At 36.0% G+C, this 23,611-nt stretch overlaps 2 protein-coding genes across 3 annotated transcripts; one reads left to right on the top strand and one right to left on the bottom strand.

Moving 5' to 3' along the window:
- Positions 1-9,753: 9,753 nt before the first annotated feature.
- LOC136817227 (uncharacterized) lies at positions 9,754-12,638 on the bottom strand. Of its 2 annotated transcripts, XM_067073565.1 has the most exons (4): positions 12,366-12,638; positions 11,235-11,312; positions 11,050-11,126; positions 9,754-10,087 (listed from the first exon to the last, which is right to left on the bottom strand). In XM_067073565.1, the coding sequence occupies exons 1-4, from the start codon at positions 12,418-12,420 to the stop codon at positions 9,878-9,880; spliced, it is 420 nt and encodes a 139-aa protein (XP_066929666.1). In that variant the 5' UTR covers positions 12,421-12,638; the 3' UTR covers positions 9,754-9,877. The 2 variants fall into 2 exon arrangements, with proteins under 2 accessions (XP_066929666.1, XP_066929667.1); XM_067073566.1 differs by lacking the exon at positions 11,235-11,312 and having other exon boundaries at positions 12,366-12,632.
- A 4,857-nt stretch (positions 12,639-17,495) lies between these two features.
- LOC136817225 (uncharacterized) lies at positions 17,496-21,237 on the top strand. The gene is made up of 2 exons (XM_067073563.1): positions 17,496-18,632; positions 20,371-21,237. Exons 1-2 carry the CDS (start codon positions 17,531-17,533, stop codon positions 21,153-21,155), a joined length of 1,887 nt encoding a protein of 628 aa, XP_066929664.1. The 5' UTR covers positions 17,496-17,530; the 3' UTR covers positions 21,156-21,237.
- The last annotated feature ends 2,374 nt before the right edge of the window (positions 21,238-23,611 follow it).

Here is a 23,611-nt window from a genome sequence, read left to right as displayed (position 1 = left end):
TTTATGGTCTACTTCATCTTTTAAGTTAAGTCACCCTTGCAAATGGTAAAGGCTCGAATAAAGGTCCCTGATAACCTATTTTGTCTTCAATCAAGATTACGTAAAACAGCACAAAAGGTTGGATAATCACGCATTCCTTTAAAAAGTCCAAATCACGCAACATGGCTAAAAAGTCTTTCAAATCACGATCACGTTTTGACCTCTGATCATACAATCACAAAATAATATCTTTCAAATCTCGTAATCGCGCTAGAAAAAGGTCCCTATCACGCCATCACGAAAACCGCTTGGGAGGGGGGCTTATAACCCCATTACTCCAAAAAAGTTTTATCGATCACCTACGTATCACGCTTTATTTTGAAATCGTAAATCATACCATCCAAGAACAAGGCGCAATCACACCATCACACAAACCACTAGGGGGGCTCATATGCATTGGTGGATGGAAATCTGAAAGAATTTTGTAATGCAAACTTACCAACGAGCATTGTTTATTGTTATTGGTGTATCAATCTTGACAGAGCTCTTAGTAATGAAAATTACCAGCAGATAGGTTTCCAGCACCAGGACAAAATAACGGAAACCTTAAAGGTTTTGATTTTAAATAAGAGTGATATCGTTTGCTTATTCATCAAATTTAATTTATAAGCTTTTTCGCATTAGATTGACACGGATGTGGAGCAAGATTGGTCAGAAAGAGGAAAAGAAAAATATTTTTTTGCTTATATCAGCATAACATAACAATAGGAAGACACTGTCCTGATATGAAACAGAAACACTTATGTAAAAACAAAACCTTTAACCTGTCATATTCAGGTCAAGATTACATACTTAGATTCATAACAAACAACGTATTTTTCAGACTGATAGATTCAAAATATTATCTAACCGTTGCAAAACTTTTTGTTATAAATGTAGAGGACATCCTTTTAAAATACAATTACGCAAGGTACCAACATAATATGCATTGCATTTTTTTCTTTCTATCTAAATATATAGGCTAGGCTAATTAAGTATCCTAGATTAAGTAATTAGCGATATATAATATCTGGAAATTGTTGAATGCTAAGAATTTCAACACTTTCTTTTTGAAGTGTGTAGGATGTATACATTTTACTTGGTAATAATGCTATACAAATATGGTACAGCGAGTAAATTAATAAATTAATTAATTAGGTTTTTCAATTCAATATACAGTAATTGACTTTTGAAACTAATTAGCAAAGCTAATTGTGAATATCAAGGGTTGGAAACTTGACATATTTCAAAATTCATTCTTTGTATTTTCCAGCTTTTTTCACAAGTTTGTGCTTAACTGGCTTGTCCTGTGTAGCAACATAAAATACCTACACTTGTTTCTTGAACAAACTTCATATAAGGGGGGGGGGGGCTTCAAGGGGTACCCGATTCTGCATTTCCACTAATTTTTCCTCAGTTTCCGTCTAACCACCTAAAAATGAACAAAATTCCTTTGAAATTCAGCAAAACTTTTTGCTAAATTCCGTTTTTCCAGCAGGGAAATTACCCAATTTTCTGTCTACGACACTGGGCCCAATTTCCGAAATTCCACCACTCCGTTCGATAAAAAAGTCGATTGTGCCCCCCCCCCTCATATAAGGCTTCGGTGACCAACATGTTAAAAATGAATTAAGTACATTTTAAGGCTCTATAACTCTGTGAACTCTAAACTACCAGACTCACTGACTTCATTCATGATTCACTAATCTATTTCAGTCTTCCTAAGGTTTCAAAAAATATTGAAAATCAAAATTATTTGCTGATATCGATTCGATTATTCTTTACAGAAAAATGAATTTATTAAAATACAGTATCCTATTGAATGAGATCATAATTGCGGAAAAAGAGGCGTGCCCGAAATTGCGCAAACATTGAAGTCCGTTATACACTCGTAGTTTGAGTCGCATTCTTGGATACAATCAGCATTTGTCTGACAAGTCACTCGCAGTAATAAACATTGAATTGTAGACGACCTCTTGACAACTGTTTTGATTGGAGATGTTGGATCCATGTCTTGCGTCTGAAGAAACAATTTGAAATACAGTGAAGTCGCTTGAATTCGAACTTCTAAAATTCGAATGCCTACTTAACTCGAACTTCTAAAACTCGAATGCCTACTTAGCTCGAACTTCTAAAACTCGAATGTCTTTTTAACTCGAACTTCTAAAACTCGAATGCCTACTTAACTCGAACTTGTTAAACTCGAATGTCTACTTAACTCGAACTTCTAAAACTCGAATGCCTACTTAACTCAAACTTCTAAAACTCGAATGTCTATTTAACTCGAACTTCTAAAACTCGAATGCCTACTTAACTCAAACTTCTAAAACTCGAATGTCTACTTAACTCGAACTTCTAAAACTCGAATGTCTATTTAACTCGAACTTCTAAAACTCGAATGTCTACTTAACTCGAACTTCTAAAAATCGAATGTCTACTTAACTCAAACTTCTAAAACTCGAATGTCTATTTAACTCGAACTTCTAAAACTCGAATGCCTACTTAACTCAAACTTCTAAAACTCGAATGTCTACTTAACTCGAACTTCTAAAACTCGAATGTCTATTTAACTCGAACTTCTAAAACTCGAATGTCTACTTAACTCGAACTTCTAAAACTCGAATGTCTATTTAACTCGAACTTCTAAAACTCGAATGTCTACTTAACTCGAACTTCTAAAAATCGAATGTCTACTTAACTCGAACAAGTTTTATGGATCATTCAGATAAGAATGCCTTATAAACCTAACTCCATAACCCGGGGGCACTTAGGCAAAATTGGGTACGGGAATGTGCCGCTGGTCAGGGTCCCTTTTTATGGCTCTGAAGTTATCTAAGAGACAAGGCAATTTACTGATTTCAAAATGTACATCTGACAGGGTCAACTTTTGCTTATTTTGGATAACTTTGAAAGTGAAAATTAGATTATTTTTTAATTTTTCGTCTAATTTTAATCATTTTTACAACTTTTCAGGGTAAAAGATAGAAAATGACAGAGCCCACTTTTCAGACTCTTGTTGCAACTCCCCGTTGGCTTTCAAGGTCAATGCCCCCCCCCCTCGGGGGCTACATAAATAAACTTACTTTAACTCAAAAATATGTGTGTTTTCCGTACGGGTTCGAGTTATAATGTGCAAAATGATAAAAGAAACTTGTACTTAAACTTCCAAAGACTTATGATTAGAAATATTTTTAGCAAGCTAGCTCATCATTTCTATAGCAAAGGTTTTCCGCTATGAATTTTGATCTAATAGTAATGAAATGAAGAACCTAAATGTTTATTGTGTTTATTGGCACTTTTACAGCTTAAAAGATTCTACCGGTAATTCTTATCAATTCAATAGAGTTGCCGGTTAGAATAATGCCTCAGTGTTGCTTTAAAAACAAAGGGATGAGATGGAAATGAAAGAATTTAGGTAGGGTCCCCCGAGTCCCAAGAGTAGGGTCCCACGGGATACAAGCCCGTAATATTACCAAAAATGAAGATGTGACGAATGGAAATTAATTACCTTTTCTAACAATGCTTTGGAATTTCCCATGTTGAACATTCCGAATATCACCAGAAGAACTATCAAGCCAAGCCAAACTCTCATCTTTATATAGTTATCTTCTTCACGAACGGTTTCAAGAGGATTGTTCAAATGGAAAATCGATACAATTACATTATAAAAAGTCAGATGTTAAATTATCTTCACTAGCAAATTCATATCAAGATATTGTGCTCCTTTGTTTGACTTATTCAGATTCGATGAATAATTATCCTCCTATTTCCTTCACTTCTACTCTAACTTGAAACCTTTTTTTCTTAAATTTATCAATAAATATAGAGATATCATTATTTGGTCGATATCAGCTCTCAGCTTGTAAAACTATATTCCGTGCAGAGAGAGATTTTAGGATAATCAGCAAAATAGAATTATTTGGAAATCGGAAATAACTCGGCGGAATAACTAGAAATTGGCCATTTGGATAAAACACTTCATTTGTTCTTCTTAAATCTTAGAACGTATTTCAAGCTGTCGATTGGAAAGCAAGAAACGTTGTTCAAAGACGGTTTGGACATGCGATCCTATAAACACACTAACAGTCTAAATCCGGCGGGAGGGGGCACTGATATGGTCTGACCCACAGATATCTAAGCCCGAAGGGCTAGATAGGCAACTTTAAGCTTTCTCCAGCAAAAAAAAGTGAAGCTAAAATTTGACTTTTTAAATTTCGTAACGATGGATAGGATCTAGCATTTTGATTGTTTTCGGAGCGCGAGATCAAAAAAATTAGGCGGCAAACGCTATTTCACACCTCTCAAACCGGTGAAATTGCATATTTTTGTCACGTGACTCTGGTAGGAAATCCTTCCAAAGATGAGCTTCACTTTTTGAACAAAGCTGCAAATCTAGCCCTTCGGGCTTTATAGATATCTGTGGTCTGACCCACGGCATGTGCCGCCCTTAAGGGTAGGTTTTTGGAGTCCCTCGAAATGCTGTCGTTTAGAAATCGAGTGCCCCCCCCCTGGGTCTAGATAAAACAAAACACAGTTTGAGAGTTGGATGGGCGGGAAGTGGAAGCTCATATTTTTCACCATACTAGCGGTTTTATGTTTTCAAGATAAATCGCATAAGGCGGTATGAAGATAAGTACACATGTCACCAAAATTGCCGTCCACTCTACTCAACGACGGTAAAAACACCAAAATACCGTCGTCTGTTTAGGTGAGCAAAGGCAATATATAGCCTTACATCAACTATCGACTTTGGTTTGCGACCAATTACCGTCGCCCTCGATAACCTCCGATACAGAAACTCAATATTATTGGATAAATTACAATCTGCTCAAAGAAAGTTCATGGAGGTCAAATAACGAAGATATACTTTTGTATTACATGTATTCATTAATTCATTCAATAAAAAAAGTATTGAATTTTAAAATTTACATCAAAATAATAAAGAATATTAATATTAACAAATTTACATACTGTACTTGTATACACCCCTGTGTCACCAAGCCGTTTGGACCCAGCCCCACTGGAAAGTTCGGCCAAAATTTCGCCCAGCTGGAAAATTGACATTTTAAACTCAATGAAAATTGGCTTTACGCATGAATTGATTCGACAAAGTACGCATGCGCTGTATTTTAATAATAGAATCACTTTATTTAGGAAGACCAGGCGGTAAAAAAGAAACAAAATGTAAACAAGCAACATGCTGAATGGTACGGAAGCCGAGAAGGGACATCCAAACTTTCTTTTTTGTCGACTTTTTTTCTTTTTTTGCTGACTTTTTTTCTTTTTTTGCCGACTTTTTTTCTTTTTTGTCGACTTTTTTTCTTTTTTTGCTGACTTCTTTTCTTTTTTGCCGACTTTTTTTCTTTTTTTGATTTGAAGACTTTTTCCTTTTTTTTTGTCAACGTTTCTTCTGTTTTTGAAAACTTTTTTTCATTTTTCATCAACTTTTTTTATTTTTTTGAAAACTTTTTTTCTTTTTTTTGTGGACTTTTTTTTCTTTTTTTCAAAAAACCCCTAGGTTTAAAAATGGTATGTTTTAGTGTCTAGATCTCGAGATAATTCATATCTAAGGTGTATATATACTGAAAAACTGCTGACTCAGCGGAAAATATCGATAATTTTCAATACTTAAACTAAAATATCTGTCGAGATCTAAGTTCATGTCGAAAGTTAACAAACAATACCAACTATGGATACTAATAAATTAGAGCTATCCAGCCGCCAGCTGTGAGAAAGATTTTTCCTTTTAAAATATGCTCCTAGAAAAATGCTCACGTCATCGGAAAACGCCAAAAATGTCCATTTTCGCCTTCAAAATACCATTTCTCGGGACCAGATGGTCGAAACTTAACAAATAAGCCCATTTTCTTTATCTACTTTTCACATTGAATCCGTTGGTAGCCTCAAATATTTGATTTTAGACCTCGAAAAAAATTTTTTTTTCTTGTCAATTCTTTTTTGTCAGTTCTACACTCACAGATAAAAAAATTCACTCCATTAAGAATTAGTGAATAAGTTGTTCTTTCAGACTTAAACCTAAAAATAGGGTGTGGTGGCCACCTGAACCGGCATCACAAGGTCCGTTAGCCACCACACCCAGAAGAAGAGGAACAACACAATATGGATATGACAAACATCTAGCACAGAAGAAGGAGACGTCCTTTTCATCAGACTTCGAGTTAACGCGAATCACACTGGTTTCCACTCTAGTAGAATTGGACTTTTAATCTCCGCTGTTCCTCCAGGCCTCGCAAGCTTGGAAGGCAGTAATGGCAAAAGTAAGAAACAGACATATTATCAGGACAGTCAAAATATTATCTCAAAACGTTCGGGGTATGAAAAATGATACTCGTATCGAAATTTTGTTAAATGTAATGAAGGAAAGAAACGCTATTGCAATGTGTGTCCAAGAAACATGGCGAAGCGGAAACGAATTGTTGGAGCACGGCTTCTTTAAAATTGTCTCGTCCGGTCTTGACGAAAGTACACAGCGCGGTAAAAGAGGTTCCCAAGGAGTTTCAATCGTCTTAAACGCAGATGGTGACGCTGCGTGGAAAGCAGGAGGTTACGAAAAGCACACGAACTTTGGTGCAAGAGTAGTAGCGATTCGACTTCTTTTAACTGACCATCAAAAGAAAGATGTTGGAGTATTTCTTGTTTCAGCATACGCTCCCGTCGGAAATGCACCTGAAGGTGAATGGGACCTATTCTTTGACCAACTCACCTCTTGTATATCCAAAAAACAACAACATGACATACTTCTGGTTGGTTCAGACACGAACTCGAGTATGGGTACCTCGTCCGAAACAGAGGATCCTATCGGTAATTTTGGTATTTCTCACATCAACGAATCGGGTAAGCGTTTTCGATCTTATCTTTCTACCAATAACCTTACTGCCATGACAAGCTGCTTCGAAAAGAAAGAATATGCCACATGGGTTCACCCACGTAGTAAGAAAAAGCACCAAATCGACCATTTTATTGTCAACAGTGATATGAGTCACCGAGTACGAGATGCTGGAATTACTGCCAGCCTTCTTGACAGTGATCACATGGCACTTTTCATCAAACTTAAGCTTATGAAACGATTAAAAAAGAAATCTGAACCACGCCAAAAAATGACCAACCTCGACCTCTCTGTGCTTTCAAATGTGACTAAACAGAATGATTTTTGTGGAAATGTAGCACAAAAACTGAACTTTTCTACTTCTCCTGGATACGAAATGTTCTCAAGCACAATTAAAAAGGTATGCGAAGAAACGCTCCCAAAGAAAAACAAAAGTCAACCCGGCTGGTTCGAAGCTAATTCTTCAAAGCTCCTTTCGTTAATTCACTCCCGAAATCAAGCTATGAAGGACGTTTTAAAACGATCGACGCGATCTTCTACTAATCGTCTCCGTCTAGCTAGAAAAAATCTAAAAGCCATGATAATTAAATCAAAGAACGATTGGATACTTAACCATTGTGTCACTGTGAACCGTTATCAAGGTACTAAGAAAGCTTGGGAATCCCTCAAGATCCTCAAATGTGGGCTTTCAAAACCTAAACCTTCAGTATCAAGACATATGAAAAAGCCAGACGGTACCTTATGTGCAACACCACAAGAAAATGCATCAGTCTTTTACGAACACTTTAATCATCTCTACAATAGGGAGGCAAATTTCGACCAATCTGTCCTTGACACAATTCCCCACCATGATATTGTCCATGGATGTGACCATGAACCTACCGATGATGAAATAAAGAAATCCGTTCAGAAGCTAAACAACACTTCACCTGGTGACTCCGGTATCCAGCCACAGATCTGGAAATGCCTAATCGACAACCCATCAACCCAAAAAATGCTCACCAATCTCATTCGTTCAATCTGGCAAACTGAGAAAGTGCCAGATGACTGGAACACTGGAAGACTTACAATTCTCCCAAAGAAAGGCGACCTCGGGTTGCCAAAGAACTATCGTGGTATAATGCTACTCGAAACCGCCTACAAGATAATCGCCATCATCCTACACTCCCGTCTTCTACCAATGAAAGTCTTGATCACGAGCAGCAATGTGGTTTTAGACCTGAGCGTGGCTGTATCGATGCAATTTTCACAGTCAAAATGGCCATCCGAAAGCGACGAGAGCATTCAAAAGAGTCATGGGTATTTTTCCTCGATCTAGTTAAAGCATTCGATCGCGTACCAAGGGAACTACTTTGGTTGATTTTACAGAAATTCGGAGTACCACCGAAACTGATCAGCTTGCTTAAATCACTTCATGAAAAATTCGAAGTGAAATTTACCGTAGATGATGTTACGTATACGATGACCTGTACCATCGGGGTAAAGCAAGGGGACATTCTAGGTCCCATTTTGTTCACTTTCTTCCTTGCGGCAGTAATGATAACATGGAGAGCTACAACCCACCTGCCACTTTGTATTTTTTTCTGTTCCAAGCCGCCTTGTTTGTATGAAGACCCGTCTACCTTTGATCAAGTCGACCTATCAAACATAGAATTCGGTAACCAATTCATTCCCATCGTACAGGAATTCACATATCTTGGAAGTGTTATCAGTTGTGACTCTTCAGATAACCTTGATGTTGATCGCAGAATACAAAAGGCTAGCAAATGCGTTCGGCATGATCAGAAATTCTTTGTTCTCCTCTTCAAAAATAAACGTTCGAGTAAAAGCAAATGTTTATCAAACGTTCATATTGCCCATCTTGTTATATGGTGTTGAATGTTGGTGTTTGACCGAGAAACTTTTGAATAAGCTCAGAACGTTTCATCGACGATGTATTCGAAATATATGTCGTGTGTCCCTCCGTGATCATAAACGCACTTCAGAGTTGTTAGAAAGGCTCTCGTTGGAGTCTATCGATACCTATATTTGTCGTCAACAACTTAGATGGGCTGGTCATGTTATACGAATGCCCTGGAATCGTCTTCCAAGGAAAATGTTATCATGTTGGGTTCGTGCGAAACGTCCTCGTGGTGCTCCGAGGTACACCTACGGTCGATCTTTGAATAAATGTATGAAAAAATCTGGAATAGATCCTAATGTTTGGCATGATTTAGCTATGAATAAATTGGAATGGAGAAAGTTGATTTATTCTGTGAAAATTGCCCCTTGATTGTTTACATTGATGATATTATTTTCGACTAGTATTTTCCACTAGGACTTTACTATATTATTTATTTTTGATAGTATAGTATTTTCATTAGTATTTGAATTTAATTTATGCGCTGTGATCCTCATAGCTATGAGGCCTATGCCTTTTTTTTGGGTAGGTTTAGTCTCTCTCTCTCTCAGTTCTACACTTTATTAGGAGCATAATATCAAAAATTTGCCCTCATCAACTAAAAGAAAGCAGTCTCGAAAAGAAAAGTTAAATTAAAAAAAAACCTGAAAAAAAGAAAAAAAAGTCCGCAAAATAAGAAAAAAAGTTCTCAAAAAAAGAAAAAAAGTTGACAAAAAAGAAAAAAAGTCAACAAAAAAAGAAAAAAAGTCGGCAAAAAACCCTATTTTTAAGCAGTTTTTGGCCTAAATTTGTCAAAATATACTTTTTTTCGAAAATTGGGCTCTGTCACATTTTAGGCATTGTCATTTTGCATCATTGTGCTAAAAATCAGAAAAAAATAAAGAGTCAACATTGAGAAAAGCTATATTTTCTTATTTGGTTAAAGGGAATTTCCCCAATATACGAAAATCCGTTTTTTAAGGCGAATAAGAATTTTCCGTCTACTCAATCAATTTGCTGCTACTGCCACACTTTAGTTTTCTTGCAAAGAACTTCAATAAGACACTACAATACAGAGAACTTCAATAAAACTACAAAAAAAATGGAAAATCTCGAAAAATGAAAGTGCCAGCTCACAATTCCCCTTTGCGAGCTAACTTTTGAAACAGCTCTTCCAAGCATTTGTCGACGTTGCCAGTTCTCCCATTGGTCAAAGATTGAGCAAAGATGCCAGTAGTTTTATCAAAACAGATACCATGATACTTCAAACGTGGGAGATATTTCTCGAAACGCATCGTTTCTTTATACGAAAAGGTTACCATTTTACCACCTCCTCGATCAAACTGTAAACAGAATCAAAAAAAGGTCAACTCACGCATGCATGCCGTCATTTTTTCATCTAGATAAGATGTATGGAAATTTTGCATGCATGTTTTTTAAAGTAAACTTGTAGAATTTTACAAGAATATTCATGATGTAAAACGGCAAAAAAATGCTAAGAATATCACCATCTTTGAATATGAACAATTGCCATTATTCGAGCATTTCAAGTAAATTAATTGTAATTACTTTCCACAAGGAATGTTCAAAAATTTCACAAAATTGCCCTATCTTGGCTTGTTAAGTTTATGTTATATTTCGACCCTAACCTAGGAGGAATGCTAACATTCGTATCTATCACCACCTATAAAAGATTTAACTATAACTACACACTCATTTCAGTGATCTGGTGAGAAAGTTTCAGTGATGGGGGTGGGTAAGGGTTTCAAATTTCAATGTTTACAACACCAAAATGTTATTATAGAAGTTCTAGTTATATATAGTGTCATACCTAGTGACAAAAACCATAAAATAGCAATTAAGACTCTGACAGGGTCCCAAATTTACGAAACATCAAGGGAAAAGGCTCTTAAAGTGTCGCGTAAAAACGCAAAATAACTTGTTAAAAATCACGAGTCTTATTATTTAAATTTATGTAAAACTATACTATGGTATAGTATGAAGGTAGCTAGACATGACCTTTTGAAAAATGCTTCCTTCATGCACGGGCCATCCCTTTCATATTGTAGTTTTAAAATTACTTGTAAGATTTTGAAACGCGTAATCAATCAGTAATTAAGTTTATGAATACATTGTGTCCCGAAAAAAAGCGTAAAACAGCCATTATTGCTCGGTCAATCGATATTCTAATCCGAATTAACTAGAAAAGGTTTTTGAAAATGATTGAAATTAGCATTGTAAGTCACTTTTCTTGCGGGCACACTGTATTAAACATTGTTACTGTATTAAACCGAATGATACTAACCTCCCCATTGTCCCTCAACCCTCCAAGCACGCGTAAACCGTCAAGTGCTTTCTTCCAATCGAAAGCATCTGATTGGCCTAAAATGAAAACAAAATGCTTTCAAGGAAATCAGCCTCCAAAAGCAAGCATTTTTTCTACAGAAATCTATTTTAGAAATTTTCCTTTTTCAATTTTTACATCATTACCTCGGTTAATGTTCGGAATAGATGATCCTTGATCGAAAAATTCTTCAATTTTTGATTTCAAAACATCGTGAAATATTCCTAATAGAAAAATGATAAATCGGCCACGGTAACTTTTAGCGCGAAGTAAATGGTAGACTGCGCACATCCCTATGTTAACAAAGCAGAGAATTCTTCGAGAAAAATAGAATGATATAAAAATAAGAGTGCTCTTCGCCCCAAAGATTTAATGAAAAGTAGTACCCTATTAACCCCAACCTTTTTTGGTTTTTGTAGCCCCAGGGGGTAGAATCTACCACCCTCGATTATTTTTGATCTAGAAGAGCTATGGCCATGAAAATTGGTACAGATGTTCTCCATCATGACACAATCCAGGAAGAAATAGAATTTTGATAACGGCATTCAAAAAGCGATGACGTCATCACAAAATTTCCACCTGTCGGAAAAAAGCCAAAATGTATGGTTTACAAAAATGTCTTTCACAGTCGAAGCAATAAAGATATTTAGATTCTGTTTAAAGATTCTGAAAGATAAAAGGTTGTTCTTTAACATAACTGCCGGTTTTGACGTCATCAATTTCAACATTTTTTTTAATGTTTTTTTAAATCACATTGTTATTACCTATAACCTGTCAAATTTTGAATATGATTGGATCAAAACTTCAGAAGTTATCGCAATTTTAGAATTTTAAGTTTTAAGCGATTTTAGCTTTGTTTTATGTCATGTTTCACAATAAAGTCATAAAGCCTGACCTAGAGGATCTATGACCCTAAAAATTTGCATAAGTACTCTTAATAAGATTTTATTAAAAGTCAGAAAGTTTCAATTCGTTTCAAAAATTTTTCTCTGTGATATACACAAAAGAACACCAGCGTGGTAGATTCTACCCCCCCCCCCCCTGGGGCTAATAGGGTTAATTTGCACTCGTGTGTTTCGTGTGTTTTTGTAAGATTTAATCTTGCGATAAAAAGCCTGACTTCACAAGTACATTACAAGAAAAGATAGAATTTTTTTCAAGGTTTCTGGGGATGAAAATTAGTTTTCCTTTGTTTAAAGATGCTGAGTAAGCAAATGGTAACAGATACGTTAAATGATTCAAAATCTATCAAACAAAAACGAAACAAAATAACTAACCTGATAAAATGGCCGAAATCAAGCAAAAAGCAAAAGCTGCCAAACAGCCCTTCATCCTCCTCAGAAGCTAAGAAACTTTGATTTGTGATATACCAGGTAGTTGGTTAAGATAGGTACTTCTAACCTCCGTAAAGCTTTTATTTAGTTTCTTGAAGTGTTTTCTTTCAGTATGTCGCCACCATATACAACTCGGTAAATAATTTGCTTTGATTTCGGCTTTACTTTCATACCCCTTTTATACTTTTCATGAACGTTCAAAGATTCCCTACACCTATTCAGATACATTTTCGGGGAATTGTTAGTTTTACAATCTACAGATCAATAATTTACTATTCCTATATTATGGTTTTTCATGAACTCAGCATGCGATGGCCCTTAGAAGTCAGTTTCATCACAACTTTTCAGTGTTTCCTCACAACTTTCATTGTTTTATTACAGAATCTCTTCATGATAAATTTTAGTTTCAAATAGAATAAATAGTCGACTTATTACAGAAGGAGAATTTCGATCGATCCTGCTTACTCTTGACGTTTTATACTGAAAACTGATCTGATCTTAAAATTATCCTCTTCGCATGAATAAATGTAGCGTGTGTGACGATTCGTCCAATTTAACTGAAGCTTAATGAAAATATAAAATCTAAATTTCGATAGACATCTTTTTAGTTTGGCCGAATTAATAACTTTATGTTAAATCTTCATCACCCAGACGGCACACAACGTCAAAACAACGTCCATCTAACGTTCCTAACGTCCAAATAACGTTATTTAAACGTTAAAACAACGTTGTGTGCCAGCTGGGCAGCCTTTTCGTGGTCTTAAAGTTTGAGCGGGTTTGAGTCGTTTATGGAAAGCAAATTCTTTCCGATGACAACCGAATCAAAAAAGTCGTTTCATTTTGAAAGATTTTGTGAAATAACACTGACATATGAGGGCCACCGTACTCCGTCAGCATTTTTATGTATTTGTCGTGAATAATTTACTAGTTTTACCATTTTCTCGATGAGCCCATTTAGGGGAGTTTTTAGATTTACAATACTAGAGATGAATAATTAACTGCTTTTCTTCTGAATAACATGAAGTTGACATTTTTATTTATCTGTCGTGAATTATTTACTATTTCTTCAATGACGTAGTATAAACTGAGCGGTCGTGTTCTATAACCTGAGTATTAGCCTGGGAATCCAAGCGTTAAACTTTTTTCACAGTCTAGTTTATGATATTTTTGCTGCTGGTTTAACGCTTGGTGCAGGTAACTCGCCTGCAGGGACATTTTTCCCTGCAATGCAGGTTCGGCCTGATTGGCCAGCTTTCGGCGTATTACTTAGCAGTACTTTCGCGCGCATTTTGATAATTTCGATGCGCGCGCATAATTTATGGAAAAAGCTGACTTTGCAGAAAAAAGGAAAACAAATGAAAATGAAAACATAGATTCATTTAGAAACAAAATGGCTGTTGACTGGAAGTCTAAATACATGTGGCTGATGTTTTGATGTGGTTTTTAGTAGTTTTGAAAGTCTTTAGGGCGTGTGAAAAAGTTTTTATGGTAAGTTGATTATGTGTGTTTGCCTGGGTTTCCAAAGTTCAGAAAGTCTGTCAACAAGGGTTCACACACAGACTGTTTATAGCATTCTGTGTCAGACTAATCTATCTAATAATTTTAGAACTTTGTGAGGTGAGGTATTTTTTGTTTTTTCTAAAATTATGAGCTTGGATTCCCAGGCTACCTGAGTATCAGAGGTTAAGTTTTCAAAGAATATATTAACCTCTGAAGCCCAATAATAGAAATTTTATCGCGCATGTGTCAATCTGATCACTGTAGAAAGAATCAAAGATGAAGAGCAAATATTACCTTATTAATGTCTAGCAGACTGTATCAGTATGCCGTTTACTATTTACGAATTCCCCAGAAACCTCCAAGTGTAATTGAAGTGAGTTTCTTTCGAAAGAAGTCTTTTACATGATCCCCAAATGTATAACAGTAATTACTAAACTATTAACTATTGAAATGTAACTTTAATTGAATCGAAATAATAGACAGACTTTATGTTATGATTCTCTATCGCTGACTCTTTTTAAAAAGCATTGATGATATTTTCAGTTGTGTTTTCAACGACGGGAATAAAAATATCAACTTTGAACTTCATCCAAGATCTTGGATGGTCGTCATGGTTACTTTTGTCTTCGTTGATTGCGCGCATAATAGAATCTCGATTCGTCCGCACTTTGTCGATATATGATTTCGACCTGTGCTTTTCACGGTACGTGTTCTGACCTAGGTTTATGGTAATTGGTCGATACCCATAAAGCTAACCCTATTAAATTCTACCGTGAGTAGCACAGCAAACCAAGTCGCAATATGGTTTTTACTGATCCATGTATATCCCTTATCCCAACTCGAGAAGACCGTACAACTAATTATATCTCCTACCATCTTTTGTATTAATATTACATCATGCTGTTAAAACGAATACCGATTTCTATTCAAATCGTTTTTCGGGGCACTGATTGGTCAATTTGGCTCGATTGGATAGATATAGGCGTAAGTACTGTGTATGTAACGAGTATTTGAATGGAAGTATTCAATACTAGATGTACCCATGATATTCATCTTATGGATATTACGCATGTTATGTATATAGGAACCCCGTCACAAGGCTCTATTTTATACACCATGTACTTTGTCCACATGGTAATATTATCTTTGAATATCTTCTGCATCAAGATGTACCCTACTGTGTAGGTTCGAATATTTCAAGAACCACATGTTAATTGGCAACTGTCTTTTATGAAATCTGTTATGTTAATCTTAATCTTTGTGAGAAGCGCCTAAGAGAGTAATTTTTGGTTGTTACTATAACGAGGAACAAGAAGTAACAAGAAGTAACGAGAAGTAACGAATAGGTAACGAGAAGTAACGACAAGCAAAAAGAAGTAACAAGAGGTAACGAGAAGTAACGAGTAGGTAACGAGAAGTAACGGCAAGCAACAAGAAGTAACGTGACATCTTGACAATAATGCATTGAAATTAATCCAATTAATCTAATTAGATTTTGCCAATTTTGGTGATGACCTCATCATTTGGGCCCTTTTTGGTACTTAAATCCGGACACCTATATCTCATGATTGGCTTGTCCGTTTCCTTTTAAATTTGTAATGTGGACCCTTGACAATAATGCCTTGAATTTAACCTAATTAGTTATCTACACTTGTTTTTTAGTTGTCCCACACTAAATATCTAAATCAATATAAAATATGATAAAGTAAATTGTTACCCCCCTAAAATCTCAAACCTCCCATTTTATTTGGAAAATTTCCTATCCCCAAAATAAAGAATTTTTGTAAAAGTTGGATCCCCCTCTTAAAATAGGGGGCGGGTTCACACCATTGAGTTTCAAGCCGAAGGCTAGAGGTCAATCTCTAACCTTTCTCAGGCAAGAAAAATTGAAGCCTTAAAATATGCGCCGTATTTTTGATGACGGACTGAATCTAGCAATTCCTTTGTTTTCGAGTGATATATTTTTCAAAATGAAGCGGTAAATTTTAGTTTCAATCTGTCATTTGTGTAAAAACCAGGCGGGTCGCTCAAGGCCGCGCAACTTTGGTAGGATTTGTTGGCTTCAAATCCTACCAAGGAGATTGACCTCTAGCCTTCGGCTTGAAACTCAATGGTTCACACTATGCGGGTCCTTTTAGGTACGCGAATCTACAATCAATGCCATAACATATTGGCAATTTTGGCAATTTTACCATTGAAGTTCGAGCGAGAATTTCAGTTTCAGTTTCGGGCCTTCAACTTGATTTCATCGAATTGTATTTCGATTTGGGAGGGATTTATTCGTTTCTAGGCTATATTTCAAGTCCTACCGGACCATTTTTGAATTTTTGGATTCTCAGATCCTAAGGTTATCCTAATTTAGAGTGCTTCCAAATTGTTAGTAGTTATAAAATTTCGTGGGGAATTTTCCTTTTGTGCAAAATATTTTGGTACCCGAATCTAGACACGTTTATTTCGTTTCTTTTATTCTTTGTAAAGTTCGTCTTATATAGCCATAAGTTTTCTCTAAAAGGGTTCAAAAAATCACGAAAATCTAAAATCTTCCTTTCACAGCCAAATTCGATTGACTTCAAAATTTGCCAATTTTGCCCTGATTCCCAATTATTTTGCATTCGTTTGACAAAAATTTGGCAAATGTTGCAAAATTTGAGCGCCATAAATGCCAAATAAAAAAGAAGTGGTGAATCTGGCATTCTTGGCATTTTTGGAACTTACTTCCATACAAAACACTGTCCCCGCGAGACCTGTGTTCTTTTCGCTTTACAAATGCCAATTTTAGCACTTTTGCCAAAGATTTTGAAAAATAGAAGACTTTTCAATGCTAAAGCAAAACAATGCCGATCGGTAATTTGATTGGTTAAAATAATCTTCCACGCGTATAAACACTTCGCGCTCTACAAACGCCAACAGAAAACTGCTGACGAAGCATCACAAAACGGAAATCATAATGGCGTTGTAGCAATGTACAAATTTGCCATGAAGCTATGATCTTTGACAGTGAAATTGTGGATTTGGCAAAGTTGGTGAGTATGGCAAATATTGAAGTCAATCGAATCGGCTGTCAGATTCGACTAAAATTCGGAGAAAATCCAAGGGTCCAAGGAATCCAACGGCCCAAAATTATCACGTTTTTTCATTTCATCTCATTTCATTCTCAAAGTGCCCATTTTCAATTTTTGGCTCGCACATATTCGTCAAGTTGTGAACTTTTAGTTCTGTAAGAGTTGTAAAAGTAGAAACATTTCAAGCTGCTTCCCAGCCGGCACACAACGTCAAAACAACGTCCATGTGACATTCATAACGTCCAAATAACGTTATTGTGCCAGCTGGGTTAGAATTACATTATCTTTTGTCTCAACATTTTTGTCCATGATTGCATGTTGAGATTAGCAGCACATTGTTTGGGTTACCTGGGCATCCGATGTGATAAAATAAATATTAAATCAATGCAAACAATCTGAAGAAATAAGATAATAGATCTACTTATGATGCCACAAGCAAATACTAAGCAACAAAAAATTAAAAAAAAACGGAAAAATACTCAAAAGTACAACTAGTGTAGACTTTATACACTTTAGTTTTAAAGCATTAATTCTCATTTAACGAAGATGAAGTGTTGCAAGATCTTGCATGTCTTATTACTGCTGAACTCCATTGTTCAAGGCCACAACAATAGAAAGACAAACACGAGAAAGAGGCGTATCAAAAATGGTAGCAAAGTTGCGGAGAAAATAGATTTGGTCTTCATTATCGACGAAAGTGAGGGAATGTCAGAGAAGGATCTTCAAACAGCTGTCAAAACAACATTCAAACTTTTGAAACATTTCAGTATTTCTCCTGGTACGACCCGTGTTGGCTTATATACTGTTGGTGAAAATTTCAAGAAACATTTCCAGTTCCGAGATCACGTCAACCGGGAATGCGTCATGAAAAATATCCGTAAACTTGTCTTAAAGACGAGCCAAAGGAACGAGAATTTTACAGAAAACTTACGTACAGGAATTGACGAGATCAAAGAGAAACATACAGATATTGAAGGGCAGCGTCGTATCTACCTGTACATAACAAATAAAGCAGAAGACATCAAACTTATAGAAAGTGAACTTGGAACTAAATTGGATCGTGCAAGTGAAGTCATAGTTCTTTTGTTAAAGAAAAAACATCATAAAAGCAATGATATGTTGAAAAAAAATCTGTTCATTGATAGACGTCTTCGATCGGGAGGTAAAATTCAAGTGGTTAACCTACCTACAGAAACTGAACACATTTTGAACAAAATGAACGTAAAGAATAAACAGTACGGTATTTGTGAGCATAAAAAAGATGGTAGCCCGGTCATGGACGAATGCAATCGTCATTGCACATGCGTGAACCAAAAATTGACCAATTGTTATCGATTACGTAAAGAATTTACGTCAATGACGTCAGAAGAACGACGACGTTATTTAAAAGCGTATAAAACTCTCACCACAAAATCACCTTACAAACAGACATACGAACCCTTTATATTCATGCATTATAAATATTTTTGTATGGGAATCCATGACTACCGTTTGTTATTACCTTGGCATCGATGGTACCTATCCATGATGGAAGATTTGCTGCGACAGATAGATTGCGGTGTTACAATTCCGTATTGGGATTGGTCATATGTCAGTCATGATCCCTGGAATCGAACCAATCTTTGGAGATCTTCAAACGATGGGTTAGGTAAGAAATTTAAAGTTTTGCCTACGTACATTCCTTCAATTGTTTGGAGAATTAACATTTTTTCCAAAGTCGAGATATTAAAGTTACAAGTTTTTGGCTTTAAGCAAGAAAAAAAAAGAATTTTGCCATAAGAACCGTATGTAAGAATCCATTTTTACAGATTTGAAATTGTCATTTTCTCAACTTTGGAAAAAAGTTAGATAGAACGATTGGGAGGTTCTGCTTAGGACCGTGGAAGGGAATCTACAGGTTAAAGATGTCAAACCATTCGTCTCATAATCACAGGTAAAGTTTAATACAATAATGACCGGTTAGTGAGGGCTGTACTGAGAAATATTGCCCGAGGTCAAGTAACAACCGAAATTGCAAGGTTGTTGTGTTGACCGAGGGCAATATTTCACAGTACAGCCAGAAAAAACCGGTCATTATTGTATTTGTTAACCGGTTCCTTCAGCTTCAATCGATTTTAGCGCTTTGTCCAGTAAAAATAGCGAAATAAAGTGAAAAAACAAGCGAAAAGAGATCAAAAATTGTTATAATTTCTGACGTCAGAAATAAAATATGGGAGAGATGATGTGAACGCTTTGTTCATTTTCCTTTGAAAAAGTGACGTCACAATGAATTTTCCTGACGACGGGCAACTCTGGGCACTGTAGGCCCGTTGTCATACGAAAAGAACCAATTGCATTGCGGAAAAAGCCGTGTACTGGTTAACAAATTGAAATATCGAATACATAAATCAACATTTAAAAGCCTAGGGCAACTTCCAGACAACCATCATCAGCAACAGTCCGTAATTTAATGTGCACTACTCGTATAATTGTCGTGAATGATTTCATCTTTTCATTTTTTAAGTATTTTAACGTCAAAATTGAGGATTTTAAGAAAACAATCGGTTTTTGTATTTTTCTTTAATAAACTTTCAAAATGTTCTCAGCCCTTTAGATTGACAAACATAATTGCCAGTTTTTCCAGGAACACCACCTACTCTTCATTCGTTTGACAAAAAAAAAAACGGCATTTTGGGCATTTTTATCAAAACATGAATGCGGATTTAAAAACTGCTGGTGAAGGTGATATTCTTTGCATTCTAATTCCAGAAAACACTCCTGCACGAGACCTGTGATTTGTTGACAATTTGAACGCCACTATGGCCAGTTTGAAAACTATGACGTATTTTATTGTTATTAGTATGCATAATTAAGATAAATTATGCCCGTACGAATCAAAACACAGTTGGCCTAGATTATTATCTTAGTGGAGAAAAAAATCCGTATATTTGATTTTAGTTTGATGATTGCCATTCCCGACGGATGTTGTGGATTCCTGATAGTGGCAGAATTTAAAGAATATTTATTTAGAATTGAAGTCAAACTTTCATCCCCATATAATATAAAAAAGCCGACATAAAAAAGGAGGGTTAAATGGATGAAAAAAAATGCTTAGGGTCTGAAGTTTGTGTGGATGCAAAATCCTTGTCCGATTATTTGAGCTGATCAAAGATTCTCTCCCTCCCGGACAACCTGATGAGTAGATAATGTTTTATCATTAGAGGCCTTTTTTCATAATATTCATTACGTCATCTTTTCTACATTACCATTAGCTGGCAAATTTTAAACAATTGTTTTCTAGTATAAATTTGCCACTACTTGCAAAAAACCCGGAGTGTTTCAGTGAAAAATGAATATCGTGAATGAGGACAGTTTAAATAAAAAACATCTCTTTATTATCTTCATAGGACCGAATGGCGATCAATCAAAAGGTTATTGTGTACAAGAAGGGTTATTCCGTGAATCTCAGTGGAAAACCCCGTACTGGGAAGATCCACTTAATATCATTATGAAATCAGGTCAAAAGTTGGGCGGAAAACTCGAAGAGCAAAGAGAACATTTAGCTTACTGCTTGCGAAGGGGGTTCCATGGCTATGCGCCCAGCTATATCAGTGTACAACGGGCGTTATTGTTACCGCCCAGCCATTTCCCAGATTTTCTTCTGTATTTGCGCTATAATTATCACGATCGTATGCACGACTCCATAGGAGGCACCATGTCCTCTGATTACGCCGGAAGTACGCCTGAATTCTTTTTTCACCATGGCTTCTTGGATAAGATTTGGTTCAAATGGCAATCCATCAGCCCTGATCATAAATGGCTTTATTTTTTAAATAAAAATCACACCAAAATGCTGGGTTCAGAATATACACAGTCTGAGTACATAGATTGTGATAATCTACCACGTTGTATTAAAGTCAAATACGAAGACTTTCCAACTACGAAAGAAAATTATAAAGGACACAGGCAGAGAAGATCTTCTATAGAAATAGATTCAATGGGACGAATGCCGGATGAGTATTGGCAGAGTTACTTGGAAGAGGCATGGAGAAAAGGTGTTTTTGATTGTACATGCAACAAAACTCAAGAGAAACGAGTCGACTTTTTACAGGCTATCCTTGACGGCCCTGGAAAGGTTCAAGGTAAATTTACTTTAAAGGATTTAGAAGGATATCCACAAGATTTTACCTGAATATTCATTTGCGTAACAACATACAGTGTATCCGGAGAAAGCGGGACAGATTTTATGTAAAGCGAAATCCTCAAAATCTTTATCTCACTGCAGATTTGAAATTGTTTGTTCGATTAAAAGAAATTCGATTACCAGGATAATGAACGTGGGATTCTGAAATTAAATTAAGTAATTCATGATATGCACCATTAGACCCAACAGCTGATTGGTTGTAAGTGACGGAAAGTCAGTCAATACGTCACTTGCAACCAATCAACTGTTGGGTCCGTGATGTAATGTTAAAAGACATTGCAATGGTGCAAACCATGAATTAGCCTATAAAGGTCGATAGAGAGATTTTTAAGGATTTTTGTTTTTGTAAATTCATCTCCATTTTTTTCCAAACACACTGTATTAACAGGGGTTTTGTAGTAGCAGTAAAGAAGTATAATATATACACACCTGTCTCACAGCCCCGGTGGAAGTTTTTCCTCAGTGGGGATAAAAGAGGCCCCCCAGCGGACCATTAATTCACGCAATCACGCAATTTTTTTTTCCCAAATTCAAGTATTCATGCAATGTTTTTTTTGCAATTCACGCAATTTTTGTTCATGCAAAGCTTTGTAATTCACGCTAGTGAAAAAGCCCATTCACGCATTCATGCAAACCGCTGGGGGCCATAAAAATTCATAAAAAGATGGAAATTTTATTGTTCCGAGGTTGAAAAATCCAGTGGGGATGGTTTTGAAGTAAACATTAAATTTCGAATGGGGATGAAATTAAAGGCAAATTCCGAAATTTTTGCCAAATTTTCAACTGGGGCTGGGGTGTATATATAGAAAAACTTATACAATAATTAATTGACACATTTATTTCTACATCCTTTAATTGAAATATTAGTACTCAAATAATAATGAAAAAGTAAAATAAGGTTCCAATTCTCGTTATTAAGTGACCTTTTTATAGATTATTCAATACGCACTTTCCTCTTTTAAACGCCCTTCCTCCTCGAATAAACACTTCTCGCTAAAATCCAATAGATTTACTTCCTCAGTCGTCTAATTTTTTGACTAGTTTCTAACCCGACCCAAAAATGTGTCGTTCTTCGTTGTTCTTTAGTAGGGCGCCAAGCCTAGGGTTCCGTGACATCTTTTTTACGACCTAACCATTTTTAGTTTATTCCAAAGAACAGTATATTACAAGATATCACGGGACCCCAGGCTTGGCGCCCTACTAAAGAACAATGAAGAACTTTCTATCATTTGTCGTTCTTTTTAAAAGGCCTGGAAACGTTTCGGTCTCGAAACAGTCTCCAAATCGAGGATAAAATGAACTGAAGGTTTTATTTTACTGATATTTTTTTGTTCAGCAACAAAAGATTTGTTGTGATATTTTTGTCAGATAGTTTGCACGACTGGATGTAAACCAACCATTTGTATTTGAAACCCATTACAATCTCCTGCATCAATTTTATTTAGCTTTTATGTTAAACTAACTTTTGTAATTTTTGTGTTGAATGAAAAATCTTACATTTACCGAACCAAAATGCAAAATATGGTGCCTTTTTTTACGCTTATTAAGTCCCGAAATCTCGGGGCCTGGAAATACCAAGCTATTTTTCTCTCGGAAAGATAGCTCGAATAAAAAAAGCTTGGGAAAAAATAACTCAAGAATGGCCTTTCACATATGACTTAAAGCTCGATCACTTTTAGGATAAGCATAATTTCGAAAATTATTACAATACGTCATCATTATCGTACCACGTGACCAGAGAAAGAATGGCCTACGAAGCATTAAGTTTTTATGCACCCTTGTTCTTATGAATTAACGTGTATCCTCAAGCTCTGAACTGACTGAACTACCAAGTTCACATAACTGCCAAATTCACTGCGAAAATGCCATACGTACTTATCAACTTTACTCTTAGGTTCCTAATAAACACCCCCCCCCTGCTTGCTAATTTTTCGAAAATTTTTAACCCCCTCCCCGGATCTTATTAGCAAGCAAGCAAGCAGCAAGCAAGCAATTTTGAGCTGTCAAAGAGAAGGCCACTTATTTTGCTCTAAATAGCCTGATTTTAGCCTATATTTACTTTACTTTGGGTTTCCAGAAGTACAATTTACAACCCCCCCCGGCAATTAGGTCCACCAAAAATTTCCCAACCCTCCCCCGTTTATTCGAGCCCCCCCCCCCGTTTATTTGGAACGTAAGAGTATAAGAGACAGTTAATATTTGTCGAGGCTCTTTCGCTATTCTTATTATTCTCGTTTTATTTTATCTAGGTTGAAGCGAGCTTTAAGCTTGATTATTACTACATTTTAAACAGGCCATCCACTCTGCGCATACCACGCTCTGCTGGCGAATGTGACTATCTGAGCTGGTTGTTAAGTCAAAACAATAAAAACCGTGTTGCTTTTTGCACGAAAACGAAAGCTAATTAGAACCCTCTAATGTTTATGTTTGCGATTGTTTTGCTT

The sequence above is a fragment of the Clytia hemisphaerica genome, unplaced genomic scaffold, assembly GCF_902728285.1.
Source record: "Clytia hemisphaerica strain Z4C2 unplaced genomic scaffold, Clytia hemisphaerica genome assembly, whole genome shotgun sequence".
In the NCBI taxonomy this organism is placed as follows: Eukaryota; Metazoa; Cnidaria; class Hydrozoa; order Leptothecata; family Clytiidae; genus Clytia; species Clytia hemisphaerica.
This window is presented reverse-complemented; position numbering and strand designations above follow the sequence as displayed.

Bases quoted from the DNA above. Each gene is read 5' to 3' on its own strand.
- LOC136817227 (XM_067073565.1), bottom strand. From the start codon at position 12,420: ATGAAGGGCTGTTTGGCAGCTTTTGCTTTTTGCTTGATTTCGGCCATT. The intron at 11,127-11,234 runs GTAATGATGTAA...TTTTCATTTTAG, and splicing joins TATTCCGAACATTAACCGAG to GCCAATCAGATGCTTTCGAT. The intron at 10,088-11,049 runs GTTAGTATCATT...TTCTGTTTACAG, and splicing joins GGTTGAGGGACAATGGGGAG to TTTGATCGAGGAGGTGGTAA.
- LOC136817225 (XM_067073563.1), top strand. From the start codon at position 17,531: ATGAAGTGTTGCAAGATCTTGCATGTCTTATTACTGCTGAACTCCATT. The intron at 18,633-20,370 runs GTAAGAAATTTA...TTATCTTCATAG, and splicing joins ATCTTCAAACGATGGGTTAG to GACCGAATGGCGATCAATCA.